This window comes from Apteryx mantelli, chromosome 3, assembly GCF_036417845.1.
Source record: "Apteryx mantelli isolate bAptMan1 chromosome 3, bAptMan1.hap1, whole genome shotgun sequence".
NCBI classification, from domain to species: Eukaryota; Metazoa; Chordata; class Aves; order Apterygiformes; family Apterygidae; genus Apteryx; species Apteryx mantelli.
In genome coordinates this window covers 29,647,859-29,669,392 of record NC_089980.1, presented here as the reverse complement: position 1 = coordinate 29,669,392, position 21,534 = coordinate 29,647,859, and the positions used below count along the sequence as shown (strand labels likewise).

General features: G+C 41.0%; 1 protein-coding gene across 1 annotated transcript; it reads left to right on the top strand.

The window, feature by feature from the left end:
- Positions 1-63: 63 nt before the first annotated feature.
- Positions 64-17,697, top strand: CLHC1 (clathrin heavy chain linker domain containing 1). The gene is given in 13 exon segments (XM_067294560.1): positions 64-563; positions 565-676; positions 1,736-1,923; positions 2,549-2,679; positions 3,480-3,681; positions 3,883-3,998; positions 4,369-4,420; positions 6,406-6,595; positions 12,213-12,261; positions 12,579-12,753; positions 14,083-14,285; positions 15,790-15,963; positions 17,028-17,697. Coding segments are annotated over 13 exon segments (1,887 nt in total). The 5' UTR covers positions 64-495; the 3' UTR covers positions 17,255-17,697.
- Positions 17,698-21,534: the final 3,837 nt, after the last annotated feature.

The following is a 21,534-nucleotide window of genomic DNA, read 5'->3' as shown; positions in this document are numbered from 1 at the left end:
GCCCTTCGCGGTGGCCTTCTGCCCTGCCTTGCTTTTCCGGGAGGTGGTTTTCTTCAGGCTGGCTCTGCCTCTGCGGGGCTGCGCTGCAGCGGAAAGGCCCACGAATCGGGGCGTTCCCCTAGGTTCGGGCTGTGGAGGCAGCTTAAAGCTTTGCCTGCTCCCACAGCCACGTGCCAGCTGTAGATTCCCCAAGATCAAGGCCAAGTGTATCTGGGTTTTAAGAGTAAATACCTTTAGAATTGGGAAGGCCATGGGTAAGTTAGGAACAGAACAGCATTGAGATTTACATTAATTTGGAAATGGCTAATTAGGAGATGTTTTATTGTTTGTGAGTTTACTATTTTAGAGAAAGGGCTGAAACTTGAATACATGAGTATTAGCTGATGCTATTGCAACAATTTCAGTTTTTATTCCAGGTTTTGATTTTGGGCAGCTATTGAACAAAGGAGGGAAGAGGTGTACGCTTTCTGTAAGCAAAGAAGGTCCTAGGCAGCTATGCCAAACCATAGCCCTGGAGGAGATAAACGCTCTGTCTTGCCTCCAATTGTTTTTGAGAAAGACGAGATTTCTGGAGAGCGTACAAAGATACATATTGACCGAAATTGAGAAAGTGGGTTGTACTGAGCAAGGACCACCTGAGCAGTATTACATTATATACAGAAATGCATTTGACAAGGTAACAAGTATTTTCCAGGTAAATGAGCGGTGGGCAAGACTAACAAATAAGGAGTGCTTTGATGATGCTTTTTCTTCTGGGAAAAAGGATATAAGCGGTCAGACTGACTGTGGCCTGTTTGCATTGTTACAGGGATCAGGGCTTGGTGTGCCATAGATTCTGAACCATTTTTCATGCATGTCCCCTGCGTATGCTGCAGTCAAATAGGAGCCATAATGATGACTTCATACCAGCAGAAATTATATTATAGTAGGATTTGTGCTTGATAACCACCTGTGTTAATTTTATGGCAGTTTTGAAATGATAAAACATTATAAAGTTGTCCAAAAACAGGGGAAAACCTATTCCCACTTAACTAAAAAGATCATGACATAAACACCATATCCCCTGTACTAATATTAACTGCCCTTCAGTTCAGGTGAAAAATTGTTGGTGAAGCTTTTGAAGGATGCCCGCTCTTGCCTGTCAGATTCTCTCTGCCTTTTTCAGCCACAGAGATGGGAGATGACAAGGCGGGAAGGAAAAAAAGTGGTGGGGGGGAGAGAGGGGGGAGATTTCCTGCACAGCTAATTTTTCAGATAGCTAGGAATAAGGGCTGCCAGGTGGGCTTTTAAATCTTGAGTTGGGCTGATATTTTAAGCTGTTAAAATGCACAGCCCTTGCTACTTTGGTTTTCCACACCTATAAGTGTTATGGAGAGTTAGTGCCTGTCTGGAGAAAATATCTTCTGTTACATGAAAATGGTATCTGCAGCTGTCGAAATAAATGATGATTGCCTTAGTTTTAATAACATTTGTGGTTATGAATCTGAAGGATGTTTGGGGCCTGTCTTTCACCATGTAAAGCTTTTCTGTATTTTCATCAACTTAAATAATATTATTTATTTGTTTTGGGGGCTTCTTTTTTATTAGAGCAGCGCTATGGAGCTTGATCTAAGAAGTGCTATTTTTGCATTGTTATTTTACTGTAAATCTATCGTGCTCTTTAGAAAGTTCCAGAAAGTTTTTTTTTCTGTTAATTATCTCAGTATAAATATTGCATCCAAAAATACATTTACAGATAATAGAGTATGTTACTGCATACAAGAACATCCTGATTTCAATCAAGCAGGAGTACGAGACATTTATTGCCACAATCAAGAATGGCTGAAAGAATGCATTTTTTCTTCACAGGAGATTAAAAGTTCTGGCATCTGAGCCCACAATTCTGTTATACTACAGGAAAAGAGCAGTGGAGTTTGAAGACAAGTAAGTTATCTCTAATAATGTTTAGAGCAAAATGTATTGTTTTACTTGAGATGTAAAATAATTTAGTTGTTGCTGGTTTCTCACACTTGTATTTTTCTAAATGGTTCTCTTATTTTTTTGTATGGAAGCTCCCAATGATTGTGTAAACCATTGCTAAAGTGTGCTTTTAGACTTCTGCTCATCAGATCCCAGTGCGGTCAAACTTCAGTTAAAGTTAGTGGAGGCTTTGCTTGTGAGTTAAACATGCAGATTCTCTCCACTTGTGAAAAGAGTATAGCCCTGAAGTGAATGTTCGTTGCTAATATACATTGTATTAGGTTGAGAAATACAAACCAGAGAACGGATTACTTTATTTTCCTCAGTTTACGGTCTTATATTTAGGAAGTATTGTTATATAGCTGCATTTATGTGATAGGCTTCTCAAAATAGACAGTTACCTTGCCATATGCAGTTTCAAATAGAATAATGTAGCAAAGTGGAGGAGAGGCTTTACTGAGAACAGCAGAATGGTACAACAGCAAGCCCAGTTCAACAATTTTTGGTCCTGATGTTCTTGCAGTCTGATGTGTAAAAATGGAGGGGGGAAAAAAAAAAAACAAACTCCAGGAAGTATTTCCTTTTTCAGGATAAAGGCTATTGAGAAGAATTCTGCAAAAATTCAAAATCTGATACTGAGAATTCAAAACGTAAGAAAGGTACCCTCTAAAAACTTTGACACCCCAGGGAAAACAGTAAATTCTGCTAAGCCCATCCCAGGTAAATCTAATATTTTGCTAGTCTTAAAGGAGGACTGAAAGATGGCAAATGTGATGCCCATTTCAAATAAGGACTCCAGGAGAGATTTCAGAGAACTACAGATCTCTAAGACTAAGATCCAAACAGGGCAAACTAAGAAAACTGGGAAGAAATACAGAATAAGTAGATGCCCAGATAAATACAGTTTGTTTGCGAAGAGTGAATATGGCCTTTGTTAAGGGAAGTCCTGCTCTGCACATCCGTTAGAGTTCTTTCGAAGGATAGGATTACATAAGTGATACAATCTTGAATTTTCAAAAGGCTTCAGGAAAGTCTTTGGAGGAAATCAGGCAGCCATAGGGTAAGAGGGAAAGTCTTTGCCTCAATAAATAAATATTTAAAAGATAGGTAATGGAGAGTATGAGTAAGAGGTCAGTCTTCCTAATGGAGGCAGGGGATCTATACTATTTAGCATGCCAATAAATGATCTAGAAAAGCATGTCATCTTTGCTGATGGTACTGGGGTATTCAGGATGGCAAGGATGAGAGCCAAATGTAAAGAAATGCAGGAGAACCTTATGAGACTGAATGTCAGCTCAGCACTCGACAGCAGTCAGAAAAGCAAATCAGATATAAGGAATTGTTAGGAAAGAAAGAGGACAAAATACGGAGGGATCTAATGATATTCTCTCTCTCTTGCATCTTGCGACTTGAGGTGGTCCAAAAGGGATATAGTAGGACTGTATCTCAAAAGAAAGACCGGGAAGAGACTCACAACAGAGCAGTCAGGAACTTGTGAAAGGCATTTTCTTCTCCCACAGGTCTCAGTATAGAAGAATCACTCAACTTGGATGCTCTTTCTAAACACCTTGCTCAGCTAGACAGAAAGATGCTAGAATTGAAAAAAGAAAGGGAAATAAAATACATCCCTTGGAAGAAAAAGATGGAGTTAGAACAAGAACTCCTGTGCTTACTGGCCTTACGAGATACAGCTGAAGCAGAAAGAGAAAAGCTGAAGCTCAGGTACAAGTGCATATCTGCAATATATTCTCATTTTTACTTTAGATATGTTCCCAATGTCACATAGCCTTTCTTTTTGTCTGGTGTATTAAACTGAGTACATGAATCAATTTTTAATGCAGATATTCTTGATACTGTTATGTGAATATTTCTTGGCTGATGTAACTGTACTGATCACATACCTGTTTTCCTCTTTATCCATAGATATACTAGAATTTTGTTAGTTGCAAATGTTATTTCTGCCTGTGCAAAATCAGCCAAGACTATCACCCTGCAAGATCTCCTCTCTCAGATTGTGGAAAATAAAAATGATGAAAGAGGTGAAATCATTAAAAATTAAATGACAATATTATCAAAAATGAGAATATGAGTCTAGATAATCAGCTGTAGTGGACAAAAAGTTTGGTCTTTAGGGTGGTGTCTTTTATTTCTGTCTCTGGCAACTTTGATTGAGGGCACTGGTGGTAAAACTGTCTTAAATTTTAACTGATGTGGTGAAAGGTGTGTCCTAAACAAACATCCTCTTAGGGAGATTGTTTGTTTTTTAAAAATACAAGAAAATACCCTCAGTATAAAGTATATGTCTTAATTATATGTTTTCTTATTTATTTTATTTTATTTAAGCAATTTTAACTATAATTAGCTCATTGAGGTAATAATGTGGTTATCCTAACATGTTTTATATTTCAGCTCTTGATGTCCATAGTAAAGTGGCTGAAGATTTGCTTGAATACTTTGAAAGGTAAAAAGATTATGGTTGCATAGTGCTCTGTATTAGCAGTTTACATTACAGTTAATGTAGCATATTGAATGCAGTCATTCCAGGACACATCAGGTTTTTCTGCTTTTTATGACCCTTTTGGTGTTTGCTGGAGTTGCAGCCTTGCACATTGTCGGTTGTTTATCCACTTAAAAAGTGAAGCAAATAGTACATCATTAATTTCTGCACACTGTTCTACTTTGCACCTAGGTCCAAACTCAGAGGCTCTTCTTTGGCCCTTTTTCTGTGACCAAAATTGAAAGACCAGCTGTTGAGATGTTTCTGACTTGTTTGCTTCCTTGTGGTGTAAATGCTGACAAGGTTTTTTTAAATATATTTTCTATCTACAGGTGAAAACATACAACTTACAGGATTTTCGAAACTGTACAGATACATGATGCAAATTGGGCATTGGATATTTTTGAAAATCCCAGTAATGCAGTTGTTTACTTCTAGGTGCCTAGATCTCACTGCTAATACATAATCCTTTGATACTAAAAATTCAGAGTATGCTCATCAACTCATTTGATATAGCCTGCTATTTAACAGAATCTCAGAATCACAGAATAGTTGAGGTTGGAAGGGACCTCTGGAGATCATCTAGTCCAACCCCCCTGCTCAAGCAGGGTCACCTAGAGCACATTGCACAGGATTGCATCCAGGCGCGTTTTGAATATCTCCAGAGAAGGAGACTCCACAACCTCTCTGGGCAGCCTGTTCCAGTGCTCTGTCACCCTCACAGTGAAAAAGTATTTCCTCATGTTAAGATGGAAGTGTCTGTGTTTCAGTTTGTGCCCGTTGCCTCGCGTCCTGTCACTGGGCACCACTGAAAAGAGTCTGGTCCCATCCTCTCGACACCCTCCCTTTAGGTACTTGTACATGTTGATCAGATCTCCTCTCAGCCTTCTCTTCTCCAGGCTAAACAGGCCCAGCTCTCTCAGCCTTTCCTCATAAGAGAGATGCTCCAGTCCCCTAATCATCTTTGTAGCCCTCCACTGGACTCCCTCCAGTAGTGCCATGTCTGTCTTGTACTGGGGAGCCCAGAATTGGACACAGAAACCATTAAAAAGAAACAGCTCTATCCTATTCTTGGCCACTGATGAGTTATATTAGTGCCTCCCAAATCACAGAGTTTTACAAGACACATAATGAAATATAAGTTGATTTCTGTTTCCAGTTCTGAAACAAGCAGCTTTTTTCTGCAGATTGATACTTGGAGTGAAATGGGTCAGCCTGCTGAGAGAAAGTCTAAGATACTGGCCATTGGGTGACACAGGCAATAGCGACATACCCGGGGTGATGGCATTCAGTGGCTGCTATCACTATTATTTGGTTGTCGTTGGAAGAAATGGTGTCATTTGTCTTTTCTTAATTGAGTTATTTGAAGCAAGATTGTGTCCCTACTTTGCCCTACATCATGTGATTTTTGCATGGAAGCATCAACTTTAATAGTAGCTTGAGAAAGTGTTGTGTCCTTTGTGCTCAGTGAGTTCTTAAGGAATATAGCCAACAAATTCTAGGCAGGCACAGGACAAATTTCTGTTGCCTTACTCAGTTAACTCATGTGGCCTTGAATATTACAGTCTGGATTGCTTTCTGTTTTGCTTTCCTCTCCTATCCTCAGCCAACACCATTTCTTTCAGCATCATCCATTTCTTTTCTTCTTCTAAATACTTTTTGTGACTCTCTTTTTTGGTAAGATTTCCCCATTGATAATTCCCTTCCAGTTCTCATTATGGCCACCATCCAGAGTACTAGGTAGTGAGGCAGAAGAAAGGTAATCAGATGCGTGGGGAAACAAAGCTGCTGCTTCTTACAAAGCTTTAAAATAGATACATTTAAATCTGGTACATCTTTATCACAGCATTTTGCAGTATTTTTAGTGTTTGAGCTTCTTGACTAGATCACTATCCCATCAGCCAACCTTTTTACATATGTTGTGTATTTATTTAGTATTCCTGTAAAAGATCATGTTCCTTATTTTTTTTCCTTTCTCTTTCTCGGTTCAGTGAATTACTTTCAAGTGGTCAGTATGATGCTGCAGCAACTTCTGCAGCAAACTCTTCTAGAGGAATTCTCCTTAATGAGGAAACTCTGAGGAAATTTGAACGTGAGAATTTCGACTGGGAATACATAACTGGGTTGCTTATTAGAGGGGTTTAGTTGATATCAGTTTAGTCATTTCAGTGGTTAGGAATTTGGTCTTTATCAAATGAGAATTGTTTATGTGGGTTTGAAGTTTACACTTAACATTCTAACTGAAGATAAGTAAAGCTATAGGGCTTTTCTTCTCCTTAGGGAATGTCCTTAACATTTGACAAAGAGGTGCAAAGCAGGGCATAGCTGACTCTCAGCCACTGCTTTTCTTGCTGTTGGTAAGGTATTGGGGTAGGTGATGGGTTAAGGGAAAGAATGGAACATAAACAGTAGTGTACAGCTTTCAGAACTAATTTGGCTGATGAAGATATGACCAGCTAATAGACTTCCTTATGTTACGGTCAGAGCCTTTTCAATCATTTTGGAGTTCAGGGTTTGCAGAAGTATAATTTTCTGTTACCCCCTTTGTTTAGTGCAGATCAGATGTAGTCAGTATAAAGCTGTTCCTACAGTAATTCTAGAACCTGCTTTATTTCTACTGATAAATTATGTGCAATATACAAGGACAAAAGTGCACCCACTGTTTTGAAATTCCAGTCCTTACTGTTCTGTGTGTTAACATGGCCTCTTCAGACAGCCTAGCTTCTTGAACCATAGAGCAATATTAGCTTCATTAAAATTAATTAGCTTCATTAAAATCAGTTTCTGAAATCTATATCAGTTTTAGGTTTATAAAAAGTAATCAGGATTTTTAAATACCCCAGATAAATGCAAAGTCATCTTTTATAGTTTAATCCTCCTGTCAATTTTTTGGTTTGCATTTGGAAATGTAAAAGATAGTGATATTGGTGAGGACAGAGGCTGAAGCAGCTGAATATTTTGTTCTTCCTCTGGAATGAGCCATAGGGGCATGGCTAAACTTTGCAAGATCAACTTTTTTTCTGTGCATGTTTTATTGGCTTTTGTTCAAGTTCAAAGCAATAACTGAGAGAAGAACTGTGATAAGCTAATATTTCACAGAATCACTGAGGTTGGAAGGGACCTCTGGAGTTCATCTAGTCCAACCCCCCTGCTCAAGCAGGGTCACCTAGAGCACATTGCACAGGATTGCATCCAGGCGCATTTTGAATATCTCCAGAGAAGGAGACTCCACCACCTCTCGGGGCAACCTGTTCCAGTGCTCTGTCACCCTCACAGTGAAAAAGTTTTTCCTCATGTTAAGATGGAAGTGTCTGTGTTTCAGTTTGTGCCCATTGCCTCGCGTCCTGTCGCTCGGCACCACTGAAAAGAGTCTGGCCCCATCCTCTCGACACCCTCCCTTCAGATACTTGTACACATTGATAAGATCTCCTCTCAGCCTTCTCTTCTCCAGGCTAAACAGGCCAAGCTCTCTCAGCCTTTCCTCATAAGAGAGATGCTCCAGTCCCCTAATCATCTTTGTGGCCCTTCGCTGGACTTGCTCCAGTAGTGCCACATCCCTCTTGTACTGGGGAGCCCAGAACTGGACACAGTACTCCAGATGTGGCCTCACCAGGGCTGAGTAGAGGGGGAGAATCACCTCCCTCGACCTGCTGGCAACACTCTTTCTGATGCAGCCCAGGATACCATTGGCCTTCTTGGCCACAGGGGCACATTGCTGCCTCATACTTAACTTGGTGTCCACCAGCACTCCCAGGTCCTTCTCAGCAGAGCTGCTTTCCAGCAGGTCAACCCCCAACCTGTCCTGGTGCATGGGGTTATTCCTCCCCAGGTGCAGGACCCTGCACTTCCCTTTGTTGAATTTCATGAGGTTCCTCTCTGCCCACCTCTCCAGCCTGTCCAAGTCTCTTTGAATGGCAGCACAGCCCTCTGGCGTATCGGCCACTCCTCCCAGTTTTGTATCGTCAGCAAACTTGCTGAGGGTGCACTCTGTGCCTTCATCCAGGTCATTGATGAAGAAGTTGAACAAGACTGGACCCAGGACTGACCCCTGGGGGACACCACTAGCTACAGGCCTCCAACTAGACTCTGTGCCACTGATCACAACTCTCTGAGCTCTGCCATTCAGCCAGTTCTCAATCCACCTCCCTGTCCACTCATCTAACCCACACTTCCTGAGCTTGTCTATGAGGATGCTATGGGAGACAGTGTCAAAAGCCTTGCTGAAGTCTAGGTAGACAACATCCACTGCTCTCCCCTCATCTACCCAGCCAGTCATTCCATCATAGAAGGCTATCAGATTGGTTAGGCATGATTTCCCCTTGGTGAAGCCATGCTGACTACTCCTGATCACCTTCTTTTCCTCCACATGCTTGGAGATGGCTTCCAGGATGAGCTGCTCCATCACCTTTCCAGGGATGGAGGTGAGGCTGACTGGCCTGTAGTTCCCTGGGTCCTCCTTCTTGCCCTTTTTGAAGACTGGGGTGACATTGGCTTTCTTCCAGTCCTCGGGCACCTCTCCTGTTCTCCATGACCTTTCAAAGATGATGGAGAGTGGCTTAGCAATAACATCCGCCAGCTCCCTCAGCACTCGTGGGTGCATCCCATCAGGGCCCATGGATTTGTAGGTGTCAAGTTTGCTTAAACGATCTCTAACCCACTCCTCCTCCACCAAGGGAAAGTCTTCCTCTCTCCAGACTTTCTCTCTTGCCTCCAGGGTCTGGGGTTCCTGAGGGCTGGCCTGAGCAGTAAAGACTGAAGCAAAGAAGGCATTCAGTAACTCTGCCTTCTCTGCATCCTTCGTCACCAGGGCACCCACCCCATTCAGCAAAGGGCCCACATTTTCCCTAGTCTTCCTCTTGCTGCTGATGTATTTGAAGAAGCCCTTCTTGCTGTCCTTGACATCTCTAGCCAGATTTAATTCCAAACGGGCCTTAGCCTTCCTCGTCGCATCCCTGCATACTCTGACAACATTCCTATATTCCTCCCAAGTGGCCTGTCCCCCTTTCCACTTTCTGTAGACTTCCTTATTCTGGTTGAGTTTTGCCAGGAGCTCCTTGCTCATCCATGCAGGTCTCCTACCTCCTTTGCTTGACTTCCTACTCATAGGGATGCACCGCTCTTGAGCCTGGAGGAGGTGATGTTTGAATATTAACCAACTCTCTTGAACACTCCTTCCTTCCAGGGCCCTCACCCATGGGATTCCTCCAAGTAGGTCCCTGAAGAGGACAAAGTTTGCTCTCCTGAAGTCCAGGGTTGCGATCCTACTTGGTGCCCTGCTGCCTCCTCGCAGGATCCTGAACTCCACCATCTCATGGTCACTGCAGCCAAGGCAGCCCCCAACCTTCACATCTTCCACCAGTCCTTCTTTGTTTGTTAGTACGAGGTCCAGCAGCACACCTCTCCTTGTTGGCTCCTCCACCACCTGGGTCAAGAAGTTGTCACCAATGCTCTGCAGGAATCTCCAGGACTGTTTGTGCCTAGCTGTGTTGTCTTTCCAGCAGATATCGGGGTGGTTGAAGTCCCCCATGAGAACCAGGGCCTGTGATCGTGAGGCTACTTCCAGCTGTCTGTAGAAGGCCTCATCGACTTCCTCTTCCTGATCAGGTGGCCTGTAGTAAACACCCACAACAGTGTCACCCATGCTAGCCTGCCCTTTGATCCTTACCCATAAGCTCTCGACTCACTCTTCATCCACCCGTAGGCACAGCTCGATACATTCCAGTTGCTCTCTCACATAAAGAGCAACTCCACCACCTCGCTTTCCTGGCCTGTCTTTCCTAAAAAGCACGTAGCCATCCATGACAGCACTCCAGTCATGCGAGCTATCCCACCATGTCTCTGTAATGGCAATGAGATCATGGCCCTGCGACCGCACAGATATCTCTAGTTCTTCCTGTTTGTTCCCCGTGCTGCGTGCATTGGTGTACAGGCATTTCAGGGAGGTGATCGAGCATGCAGGTTTCCCAGGAGGGGTACAAGAGGGTCCTCCATAGCCACATCCCATGCACACTTCCCTGGCTGCATTCACCTGTTGGAGGCATCCTGACTTGAGCAGTCTTTTGCCAACTACCCTGTCACTATAACTCTCCCCTTCCCCCATCTTTCCTAGTTTAAAGCCCTCCTTACCAGGTTGGCCAACCTGTTGGCAAAGACCTGTGTGCCCCGCCTCGTGAGGTGGATCCCATCTCTCGCCATCAGTTGTCGATCTTCAAACAGGGTCCCATGGTCGTAGAAACCAAAACCCTGTTGCCAACACCAGCGGCACAGCCAGTCGTTAACCTGGAAAGTCCGTCTCCTCCTCCTCTCATCCATCCCCCTCACTGGCAGGATTGAGGAGAAGATGACCTGGGCTCCCAGACCCTTGACCACCATCCCCAGAGCTCTGAAATCCTGCTTGATGGTCTCCAGTTTGCCCTTGGTGTCATTGGTGCCCACATGGAAGAGCAGCAGCGGGTAATAGTCCGAAGCGTGGACAAGCCTTGGCAGTCTTTGCATGACATCTCTCACACGAGCCCCCGGCAGGCCACAAACCTCTCTAGACAAGAGGTCAGGTCGGCAGATAGATGCCTCCGTCCCCTGTAGCAGGGAGTCCCCCACAACAATCACCCGCCGCTTTTTCCGGGTGTTCCGGTAGGGCACAGGGTCTGTTGTCCCGGTTACTTCCCTGGCAGCCATGCCCATCTCCTCCTCATCCTGGAGGGCACTAAACCTGTTCTTCAGCTTCAGGTCTTCAGGAGGAGTAGGAGCCTTTCTCCTCCCACGAGCAGTGACCAGTTTCCAGCCTTCTTCTGTGATGTTATGATGTACCGTTTCACACGGCACAGAGCCCTCTGGCAACTCCACTGCTGCAGGGGTTTGGGACTCCTGGAGCTGTACAGTCTCCGAGAATACCCTGTCTATCTCTTGCTCTGCTTCTCGGATGCTGCGCAGCCTACTGACCTCCTCCCGTAACTCCCTTACCTGACGACACAACTCGTCAACAGCAGCACACCTCCTGCAGGAGAGCTGACTGCCAGCCCAGGCCTCCCGGAGAGGCCCCAAGCACTCCCTGCAGCCTGAGACCTGTAGAGCTGCATCTACTGTCAGAGGGCCAGTCTGGGTCCAAGCCTCTGACACAGCAACTCCAACAGCCACTGGGGAACGCGCTGTGCGGCGTGTCACGACCATACTTGAGGAAGCATACACCACAGGGAACAGAAACGAAGGTCCCTTCGCACGTCCCTTCACGCGCCCTTCTGCGCAAACTGCTGCCTCTGTTCGCTGCCTCTGTTCGCTGCGCTCTGGGAGCTGCGCTCTAGGCCTGGCTCTTATATAGGCCTCTCCCTAGCACTGACTCACAGGGTGCTTGACCGCCCAATCAAGGGCCACTGGGATCAAAGGCCCCAACCCCCTCTGGTCAGGGGCAGATCTGAATTACAAATCAGATTATGAATCTGTGGCAAGTTGTGATCTGGCAAAAATGTGCTTATGCGCTTAGCTTCAACTACATGAGAATCTTACTGATACACCTATAACTTATGCTACCATAACCCTGAAAGTAAGCAAGCACATTACATTTTGTAGGGTTCGAACATTACATTGTAAATGCTTTGGATCACAGCCCATATCTCTGTAGAATGGGATGTGACCCTAATTTGCGCTATTGCAGTAGAAATAATAAATAGTAATAATAAAATGGCAAAAACAAGGACTCTCTAAGTTAAACTAATCTTTATTAATAACCATAGAGCTGACATCATTTTCTGATTGTTTACAGAGAGCTTTCTGTAACCTTAACAGAAGGTGTTTTATTTCCAAAGAGATAGGTAGGCCATCCCAGTAATTCTCTACATTCTCACTAGAAAAATGTTTTAAAGATGCACACATCTCTGTGAGACTTTCCCATTACCTGTCAATGCTAAAGTGTTGTCATGAACCCTCTGCCTTCAGTTTTGAGCAACCTTAATTTTGGAGTGATTAACATAGCACCTGAGATGACTCAACCTCACAACAGATTTAGTAAGAATGTTGTCAAAGGTTTTAATGGGTATCTGCAAACAAAGATTAAAACTTAAGAAGTCTTAAATGGTGAAAGCTACTTTTTTGAGTGTTCAACCAATGACTTTTCTCTTTGTCTCTCTAGCTGTTGGTTGTCTTCAAGGAAGAAATATCCTTTTACTGAAGTATTTTGACACTCTCATAAGCTCAAGTACTGCGGCTGGATTGCCTCAAAATTCAGCCATGACTCTGGATGCAGTCAAATGTGCATTGTCTGAAAAACAATTGAATACAGTAATACACTGGGTTACACAGCAAAGGTAGGTGTTTTTTCTGCACTGAGATAAACAAGGGGGTTATGCCATCCCCCTTTCCTCCCCAAGTCATGAGGCTTTGCCTTTTCTCCCTTTCCTTGAAATTAAAATCCCTCAAACAAAACACAACCAGAAATATATTAATGGATTTCTCTTTTGATTCTGTTATTAAATCCACTGTTAAATCTTAAATTCACTATGAGCATAGCCAAATGAGCAATACCAACAACTACCTCTGCAGAATACGTTTTGTTTTGGTTGCTGTCAGCCTTTGTTACAGCATTGCAGACTCCGGTTTTGTTCAAGCTTCTTTTGTCTTGCATTGTAGTTAAAAACTATACAAAAATAAGATTTTCACACCCTTCTGTGGATGAAAAAATTATAATTAGTGGAAGACTAATTTCTTTCATTTTATTGTTGCTGTCAGTGCCAGATCCACAGTTTTGAACACAGTTACACTGAAAACATTTTTAATCTGTAAAACCTATACCAGCCCTTGACCTATATATTTCGTTTACAGAAATAGGATACAATCATATTTGAATTTTTAGAACAGGGTCTGTTTCTACATTTTTGTTTTTGAAGAAGCTGTCAGAGATATGTTTTTCTAGTACAGTGTAGATTTGTCTGAAATGGTGAAAATCCCACCAGAACAGTCTGGTATTGGATTAGCTGTAATTGTTGCCCCTCTGCTGAAAACCATCTGAAAAGAGCGACAGTATTCTCAAAGGTTAGCCCATATTTTGGTTTTGAATTCAGATTCTAAACTGCCTTGTGTCAGGATCTAAATATCACCTTTGTTTCAGTCCTAACCCATAACCTGTCCTACGCATGTGAAAGAACCATTACAGCATGCTCTCGCAGCATGCTGAAATCATCATCATAAAGTAATTAGAGCTAGCTAGTTATGTCATCACCCTGAAACATAGTATTAAATGCATTGTTAGTAAGCAGCAGCTTAGTTCCTTGAATATCCTGTGTGCAGCACTACTGAACGGCTGCAGTTGTTCCTCCTGGCTGCAGTGGACTGGCACTGAGGTTAGCACTGAAAGAAATGTCCCATCGGAGCCTCCTGCCTTCACTGCTGTCAGAGCACTCTCTGCTGCAGCTGAGAAATCAAAGAAGGGAAGGAAGAGACTACTTTCTCAAAAATAGAGTTAGGGCTGTAAGAGGGACAGAAGTGCAGAGGAGCCGAAGGGGTATAGTCTAATACTTATACATGCAAATACACGCCCATATACACAATTCAGCTGTGTGTGAGCTCATTCTGAAATATTCCAAAGTTATGAAGCATATCATTAATGCTGGTTTATTTTATTACCTTGTCTTCTTCAGGCTGATGTTTTCTGAGGCGTTAGGAGATGTGATTTATGACTATGGGAAAGTGGAACCAAGCAGCTTGTCAAAATGCCTGGCTTTGGCTCAGATTGTGTATGACCAGTCTGGTATACACAAAAAAGTTGCTCTGTGCCTATATAAGCAGGGCCAAATTTATACAGCAGTGGATTATATTCGGCAACTCAAGCCTTTTTCTTTAGGTAAATAATAAGGCACTCAATGTCTTTCATGATTGTTCCACCATGTATTTATTTCAGGTTTAACAGTGACATTTTGGACGACACTTGTATAGAAGGCATTTGAAGTGAATACAGATATCCAGCCTTCTTGTCATTAAGTTTAACAAGACCCCCAAGTGCTCCATTAAAATATCCCCATGTATTTTATCATAATGTCAATACACGCATGTTTTTAAGAATGGAAGCTGCATAGTGCATGTGAAATAAGGAATTTCGTCTGATAGGCGTGCTTGAAAATCTCCACAATTTGCCAAGGACCCCAGGAGGAGGAGGAGGAGGCAGCTTGTGGGAATTCTCAGAGCTACAGTTCCAAAACCAAAGGTTAATTTGGCCCTCTCTAATGCAATCATGAATTCATTAATCAAATCATTACTAAAAGGGAAAAAGAGACACTTCAGTGTGTCAGATGAGCTCTTCAGAATGTTATATCGGTGCAAAGTCTGCAGATACCGATAGCATTACATTAATCTTACTTAAGTTCAAATAAATAAATAAGGTGAAGGGATTGCAGAAACAGATCTCAGGAAAGATGACAGTAAGGCAGACTATAACATTTGAGCCCTGCTAGGAATTTTTGGTCTTGGTTTCCACGTGGTCTCTCAACCAAGTAACATAAAAATTGACAAATTACATTTGATATGAAAGTAGTTCTTTTTTTTTTTTTTCTTGTGATGCAACTTATGTCTCTGAAATACCATAAAATACCATTTCTTTTGACACCAGTATATTACATTTTTGGTTTGGTTCTCCAGAAGAATCACGTTTAAGGTTGACCACGTTTGTCATAGCTGAACTGTAGCAAGCCTGCAATTTCAAGATCATTTAAAAGTTTAAGGAATAATATTTATTTCCAAGGTTTCCACCTCCTGAGTTCTCTCCCTCTTGTGATAAAGCATTAATTCATGAACTTTGTCAGAATACAGGTTTGGTTATGGTTTGCGGTACTCCTAGAAAGGGGCAATCCTTTGAAGAAGGAACTTGGTCTTTCGTTGCTTTGGGATGTGCTGTCTCTGCATAAGCAGACTAACTGCAAAAAAAGCCTTTTTTTTGTGGATGTGTTGCAGTTTATTCCCACATCAGTTTTGCCCTGTGTTTGTTTCTATGTTCTGTTTTACTTAGCTGCCTTCTGACTGTATCCCTATTTCTTCTATACGTGTTTTTGCTTAGACTATTGTTCAGTTAAGTTATAGTTTTCTATTCTTCTTTTATTTCCATACCCTATTTCAAATAAATTTAAGGGAAGTTTTTTGGTGTTTAGTTCTTTTCTGGTATTTGTTAATCTCCTTATTTTATGAGATTTCTAAAATACATTTTTTTCCAGTGAAAGAAGATTAGATTTTGATCTCACACTAGCTTTTCCACTGTTTGGGGAGAGCAGAGTACAGATTGTTTTGTTCATTTATGGTGAAGAAGGGGGGAGGTGACCATATGCAAATACCTAATAATCTTGGTATCTGATTTTTAGATGATTACTTATTTCTACTGGAAAACTGTCCTACCACTGAATTAATTTGTTCTCTCAGTCAAGAGTGGTTTAGAAACCCACCACTTTCATCTGTGGGGTCTACAGTACTCTCTCTTATTTCAACTGATCACAAAAAGCATGGCTTTCAGCTGTTGGAGGAAATGAGCAAAAAAAGTAAGCACAGCAAAATGTTAATTGCAAACTTTTATTGTGAGGTTTGAAAAATACCATAGTTCTCAGTCCAACTGGGAAATAACAAACCAGCTTTGTATCAAGAGGCAAAAAATAAATAAGGAGAGATGATAGTCATTTCCTATGTTAGAAATTTTAATTCGAATCCCAGTTCAGCCTATAAATTACTTGGGATGTGGTGCTCTGGGTTTATAATGGAATCTGAATAAAACCTTTTCCTTCACAGTGAATCAAATCGTACGTTCTCACATCTTTTGGAGTTCCCACAGAGGTGAGGGTTACTTGCATCAAATTTCAGGGTACCTCCTGCTTGCTCTTCCCCACACAGATTCAGTCTGCTGTCGCATAGAGCCCTCCTTGGGGCAGTGCTGCTGCCAAAATAGCTGTGCAGGCAGTTTGCTTGCTTCTAGTAGAGCCTCTGTAGGCTGGTTCTTGGCCAGCCTGCAACCTCAGCACATACTGCTTAGGACACAAAAAATAACCAAAGTTCTATTTTGTTGTAAGGGTTGTAAGTCCTCAGAGGGGCTCATGCTGCCAGACGCAGAGACAGAAGCTCTCTAGGCAACATGAACTCAAACCAAAGGCAGAGAGCTGCAACAAGCTGTGTGGACACCAACTCCTGAGACTACTCTGCAGACAGGCTAATATGTATCTGCCTGGATGTATCTTTAGATTTAAGCATTTTTCTTGGCTAATAGTTCTGAAAATTAGGTTTTCTTTATCTGGTGATAGTTATTTGCGTCTATTGTGTTTATTGTGTCTTGCTTCAGTAAACTGCCCTTAACTTCAGTGTCTGCTACTGCCCTGTCATTCTATTGCTCTTAAGGGTTTCAGAAGAGATTTTGAGTGCAATCAGAGGTTTTGGCCTTTAATCTTTTTAATTAAAAGAAACACTGTTTTTCTTATGGGTCTTTAGTTTGATCTTTTTTTTTCCTCTCTCTTAGTCTTTAATCTTAGGATTTAGAGTCTAGCTAGAAAAACAGTGATTTGTGCACTGTGCTTAATATGAATAGTAAAAACACTGATCAGGCCAAAAGCTTGATCTTTTTATGTTCTTTTTTCTTTCTCAGATACATTGGAACAGATGATTCTAAATGATACAGTCTGTAGAGTAGAAGGCTGGAAGAAGATAGCAGATGCATGTGCAGAAAATAAACATGAAAAGTTATCTCAGGAGATCATCTCGATTATCACCTCACAGGATGGAGTGTTTGAAAATTCACCGCTTGAAGATGAAAAAGATGCGGTGTTAATGGAGCACGTTTTCTGGTAGTCCTTTGTAACAGCAGAGGGAGCTCTTACAGCAGTCAAGTGAAGAGCCCTTTTAGCTCTTTGTATGAACCACAGTAAACATTAATGCTTCAGAAAAAGTACTGAGAATAATTTTACGATCAAGTATCAGCTATTTGTTCCTTTTAACATGTCTTTGTGTGAGTGTGTGTATGTTTGCATTTTGTTTAACTGGAAGTATATTCTCAGTGTAGAAGAAAATTGGCATAAGGTGCTCTGGACTGGTATGCTACGGTAACGTTGCACGTCTGCGTTCTCTTACCCAGCTGGTTCTCCACTTCTGTGCATCATGTCTGTCCTTTAGCATAGTGCTGGAGGGACACACCACACCAATTCTAAACCTTGGGCGGTAAGGGAAATTAGTCTGAGTGGATCATCGTTCTGAGGGAGCTTTGCAGCAGTGCGTTGTACAACGTCACCGTACCCTGATGCCTTGACTCCCTCCATCCCCTTCCCCCGCCCACCCCAACAGGCCAGAAGGGTCAAGCACCATCACTAGAGTCATATTACAAGTTCAATTATGATAATCTAACAAATTCTGTCAAAAATATAACAAATGCCTACTTAGAACAAATTTAGGCGTCAGTTAATGCATCCAACTGCTACTGATTGCTGTGGACTTGCACGATTCGAGGGCCATGTTACACAGTCAGAGTCAGTACTGGAAGCTTAGTTGGCTTATCTTGATCACTAAGAGATAGGTAATTCAGTCTTAGAAAAATGGAGATGTCCAACTGTAGTCTTTGCCAGCAAATTCACTGGGTATGCATTGGTAGAGCCTTTTTTTAACTTTCAGCCCCCAACTAGTGTAAAGAGGAAGAGTTCTGAATATTGTCTACTGTTGTCAGTGTGGTACATGTTTGCAAAAAACATTTCTATAACTATGGTAGCTATAACTACTGCTATTTTGTTTCAGTCTTAATATGTTTTAGCATTTTTAAAAAGCTGCTGAGCTGTGTTTATTATACTGATAAATCTGCAGAATTCTGCAGGTTTTATGACAGAACTTTCTTTAAAAGAGAAGAATTCAAAGTCTGCAGGTACTGTAAGTATTATGTGCCAATGAGGAATAGAAAAGGGTATCTGGTTTTTTTCTCAACATATAGAACAATACGTCCCATAATTATAATCCTTAAGTTAAATATGTAAATATATAGGTACTTCCTGAAATAAATTAGTGTTAATTATTTTTTTTCTAGTAAAGCCTACCATTTAGTAGTGTATTTCCAAATGCTTACAAATTATCCTTGCTCTGAAGAATTTTTGAAAGTCTGATTAGGAATGCACTCTTCATAATGAAGATTCAAACTATTTACCTTGAGTTCAAATCTGCCAAAGACTGGCTAGTTTAGTAGGGCTTTATGTGTTTATGTGTAGAAGAAGGAAATTCTATGCCCTGGGAAGTAAGGCCTTGCCAGGATGCGTTTGCAGTTGTTCCAGCTTTTCCAGGAGAGATTTATTTTTTTTAGCTAAAGCAGTGTATTCTATACTCCATTTGCTATGCTGAGAAAAAATTTATAGTAGTTGACAGTTGACATCTTATTTGAAGCAAGGGGTGGGGGGAGAGAAAAAGGTGAAACTAGCAAAAGGAAGTGAGAAAGAAAGATTTAAAATATTTATTAAAGCCTCAGTTTACAGAACATGTTCCAGGATAAATGATTTGAGTGACATGCTGCTGAAACTTGACTTAATGTTTGAGTACCTTTTCTTAGAATTACAGTGAACTGCAAATTAAGAATGTAGATTTTCCTTTTTGCTGCTTATTGCTGTTAATGTTGTTGAAATTAATGTAAGCTTACCATTATAAGTGTATATGCTGGTACACATACTCCAGAAGCGGTCAGGAGAAAAGGTGCACAGTGATGGCTTCTGTGGGAATTCTGAACACAGTACATGTACAGAATAGACCCCTCAGCAAGTGCTTATAATTGAAAAAAAGCATTGCACACTGTGTTTGTAAATGCAGACTAATATGCTTTGGGGACTGCTTAGTTTTATAAGACATAAAGGGAACATTAAATGTTTATTTTCCAGATCAAGGTTGTTTTAGCTGTTCAGAGTCTGTTATTTCTGTAACAGCACCAGAGCATTCATCGCTGGCACCTGGTCTTTTTCTTAACCCAGCTAGACTTCACTAGAGTGGCCAGAGACTTCTGTGCTTTTTGATTATGAAAGGAAGAACAGTTGGATTCTGCAGGGCATCTTGTTCCAGAGTCAGGTACAGACACATGGGATAAATACAGAGGTTAATAGTCATTTCTCTTCCCAATTATATAACTCAGTCATGAAATTCTAGAATTTTAGACCAGTTTGTGGTGTAAAGTTAAAACCTAAAGTAGAAATGAGTTCCAGACATAAATGAGGGATCAGGAAGAATGGCCAAATATATTTTGTATGGTGGGGAAAGAAAGCAGATATGAGCTCTTGGAAGTAGTAATGCACCTTCATTTAAAAAAAAAAAAAAAAAAAAAGACAATCCATGCTATTGGAAAATTGATTATTTATTATGCATGTTAGTGTGCTTTCTAGAACTTCAGGTTCAGGTCTCTCAATTCCATTTTATGCTGATGGGTGTTCATTAATTTTAATGGTGCTATTCCTGATATAATTCAATGAGTTACAAAAGACCATTGTCTGATAGGTTAGTTGTACTGTTTAGAAGATAAGATGGAGATGAGCATCTGGTCTCAAATACACTATGTATATTGTAACTTGGTTTACAGTGTAGAATAGATCAGACTGTGGCCAAAAGGATGAAAACGATGAATGAAAAGATCACTGGCATTCTTAAGCATAAGAGCTGACAGCATACATGAAAACAGTGGAGATGTAACTGTGATACTTCCCAGAGTGATTTCGTGGTTCTTGTTTAATGTTTGCAGTAGCTGAAAAATGAAAGTGCTTGTTAAGTCAAGACACTGATAAGCTAAAACCATAAAGTTTATTGTTTTTTCCTTTTAGCCATTTTTATTGTGCACAAATGGTTTCTATCAAGGATACATGATCAAATGGCAGACCTGAGGTATGTGCTTCTTTAGTTGGAATATTTACTCCAACTAGCTGTTCTGTATTAAGCATTCTCCAGAAGTTTTAGAAATTATGCTACATAAAAAAAACAGTAAAAGTGCAGAATTAAATGCTTACTTTTTAGGGTAGACAAAACTGCTCAGTACAGTTTTCTCCAGAGGACTTCAGTAAGTTGCCTTATATGCCTTATTTTCCTTCAGAAGAGCTTGGTCTGCCTCCCATCCCAGAGATCAGTTGCTAAGCATCCATTTGGATTTAAAGATTTAGACCCATGTGTTTTACTCAGCAAGCTAAAGAATTTTCAGTCACTTCATCTTAAAAAAAAAAAAAAAAAAAAAGTCATATATGTGAAAATTCTATTTAGCGCAATGACAATGTACTTTTACCCTAAGTCTCCCTAAAAGTCAAATTTTTAGTATTATTTAAACATATTTACATTACATATTTTTAAAAAATGGAATTTCAAAAAGCTAGAGACATCTGTAAACACTAAGCAAGTTTAAAAATCTGTCCCTAAATTCCTTATAAAACTTTGTCCTGAAACTCAGATATTTTTTACTTTGAAGATGTTATCCATTTTTCAGAGATGGAGAAAGAAGAGAACTGATTTATCTATCACCTGGCTGGTAAGAGAGATTCTGAAACACTTGGGATACTGGCAACATTCACTTTTCTTTCTTTCTTTTTATGTAATAATCAAACTCAGAATTTGTAGTTTTCTCAGTGTCTGACAGATTTTGACCTGGATAAAAAAAATCTGGTTGAAATGGAATTATAATAAAGCAGTTGTGGGGTTTAAAAGTACTTGGTGAATGAACAAAGTTTACAGATCTACAGCATCATGGTCCTATGCAATTTTTTATTGCCAAGCTCAGAACAGGTGACTTTATTCCTGTCTCTGGTTGATGAGAGTGCTCCACTTACTTCCTTTAAATCCAAACCTCATAGTGGTCAGCCACAGATTTATACCTTGATTTGATAAAGAAAATAGGCTCTTACAAGAGAGATGCCATATTTTTGACCACTTGTGCAGAAAATAATTGGAGATTAAAGATATCAGAATGAAATAAAACATTGTGAAGTTAGTGCCTAGTGCCCAGGACGCTTACCCAGAAGGAGGAAATTATACGCTGTTTCCTGCTTCATGGAGTTCGTTGTCTTTATATTTCTTTCATTCATTATTTACTAGATAAAATGCAAACCCCATCCAAGATCCACCCTCCCAGGTTAATACCC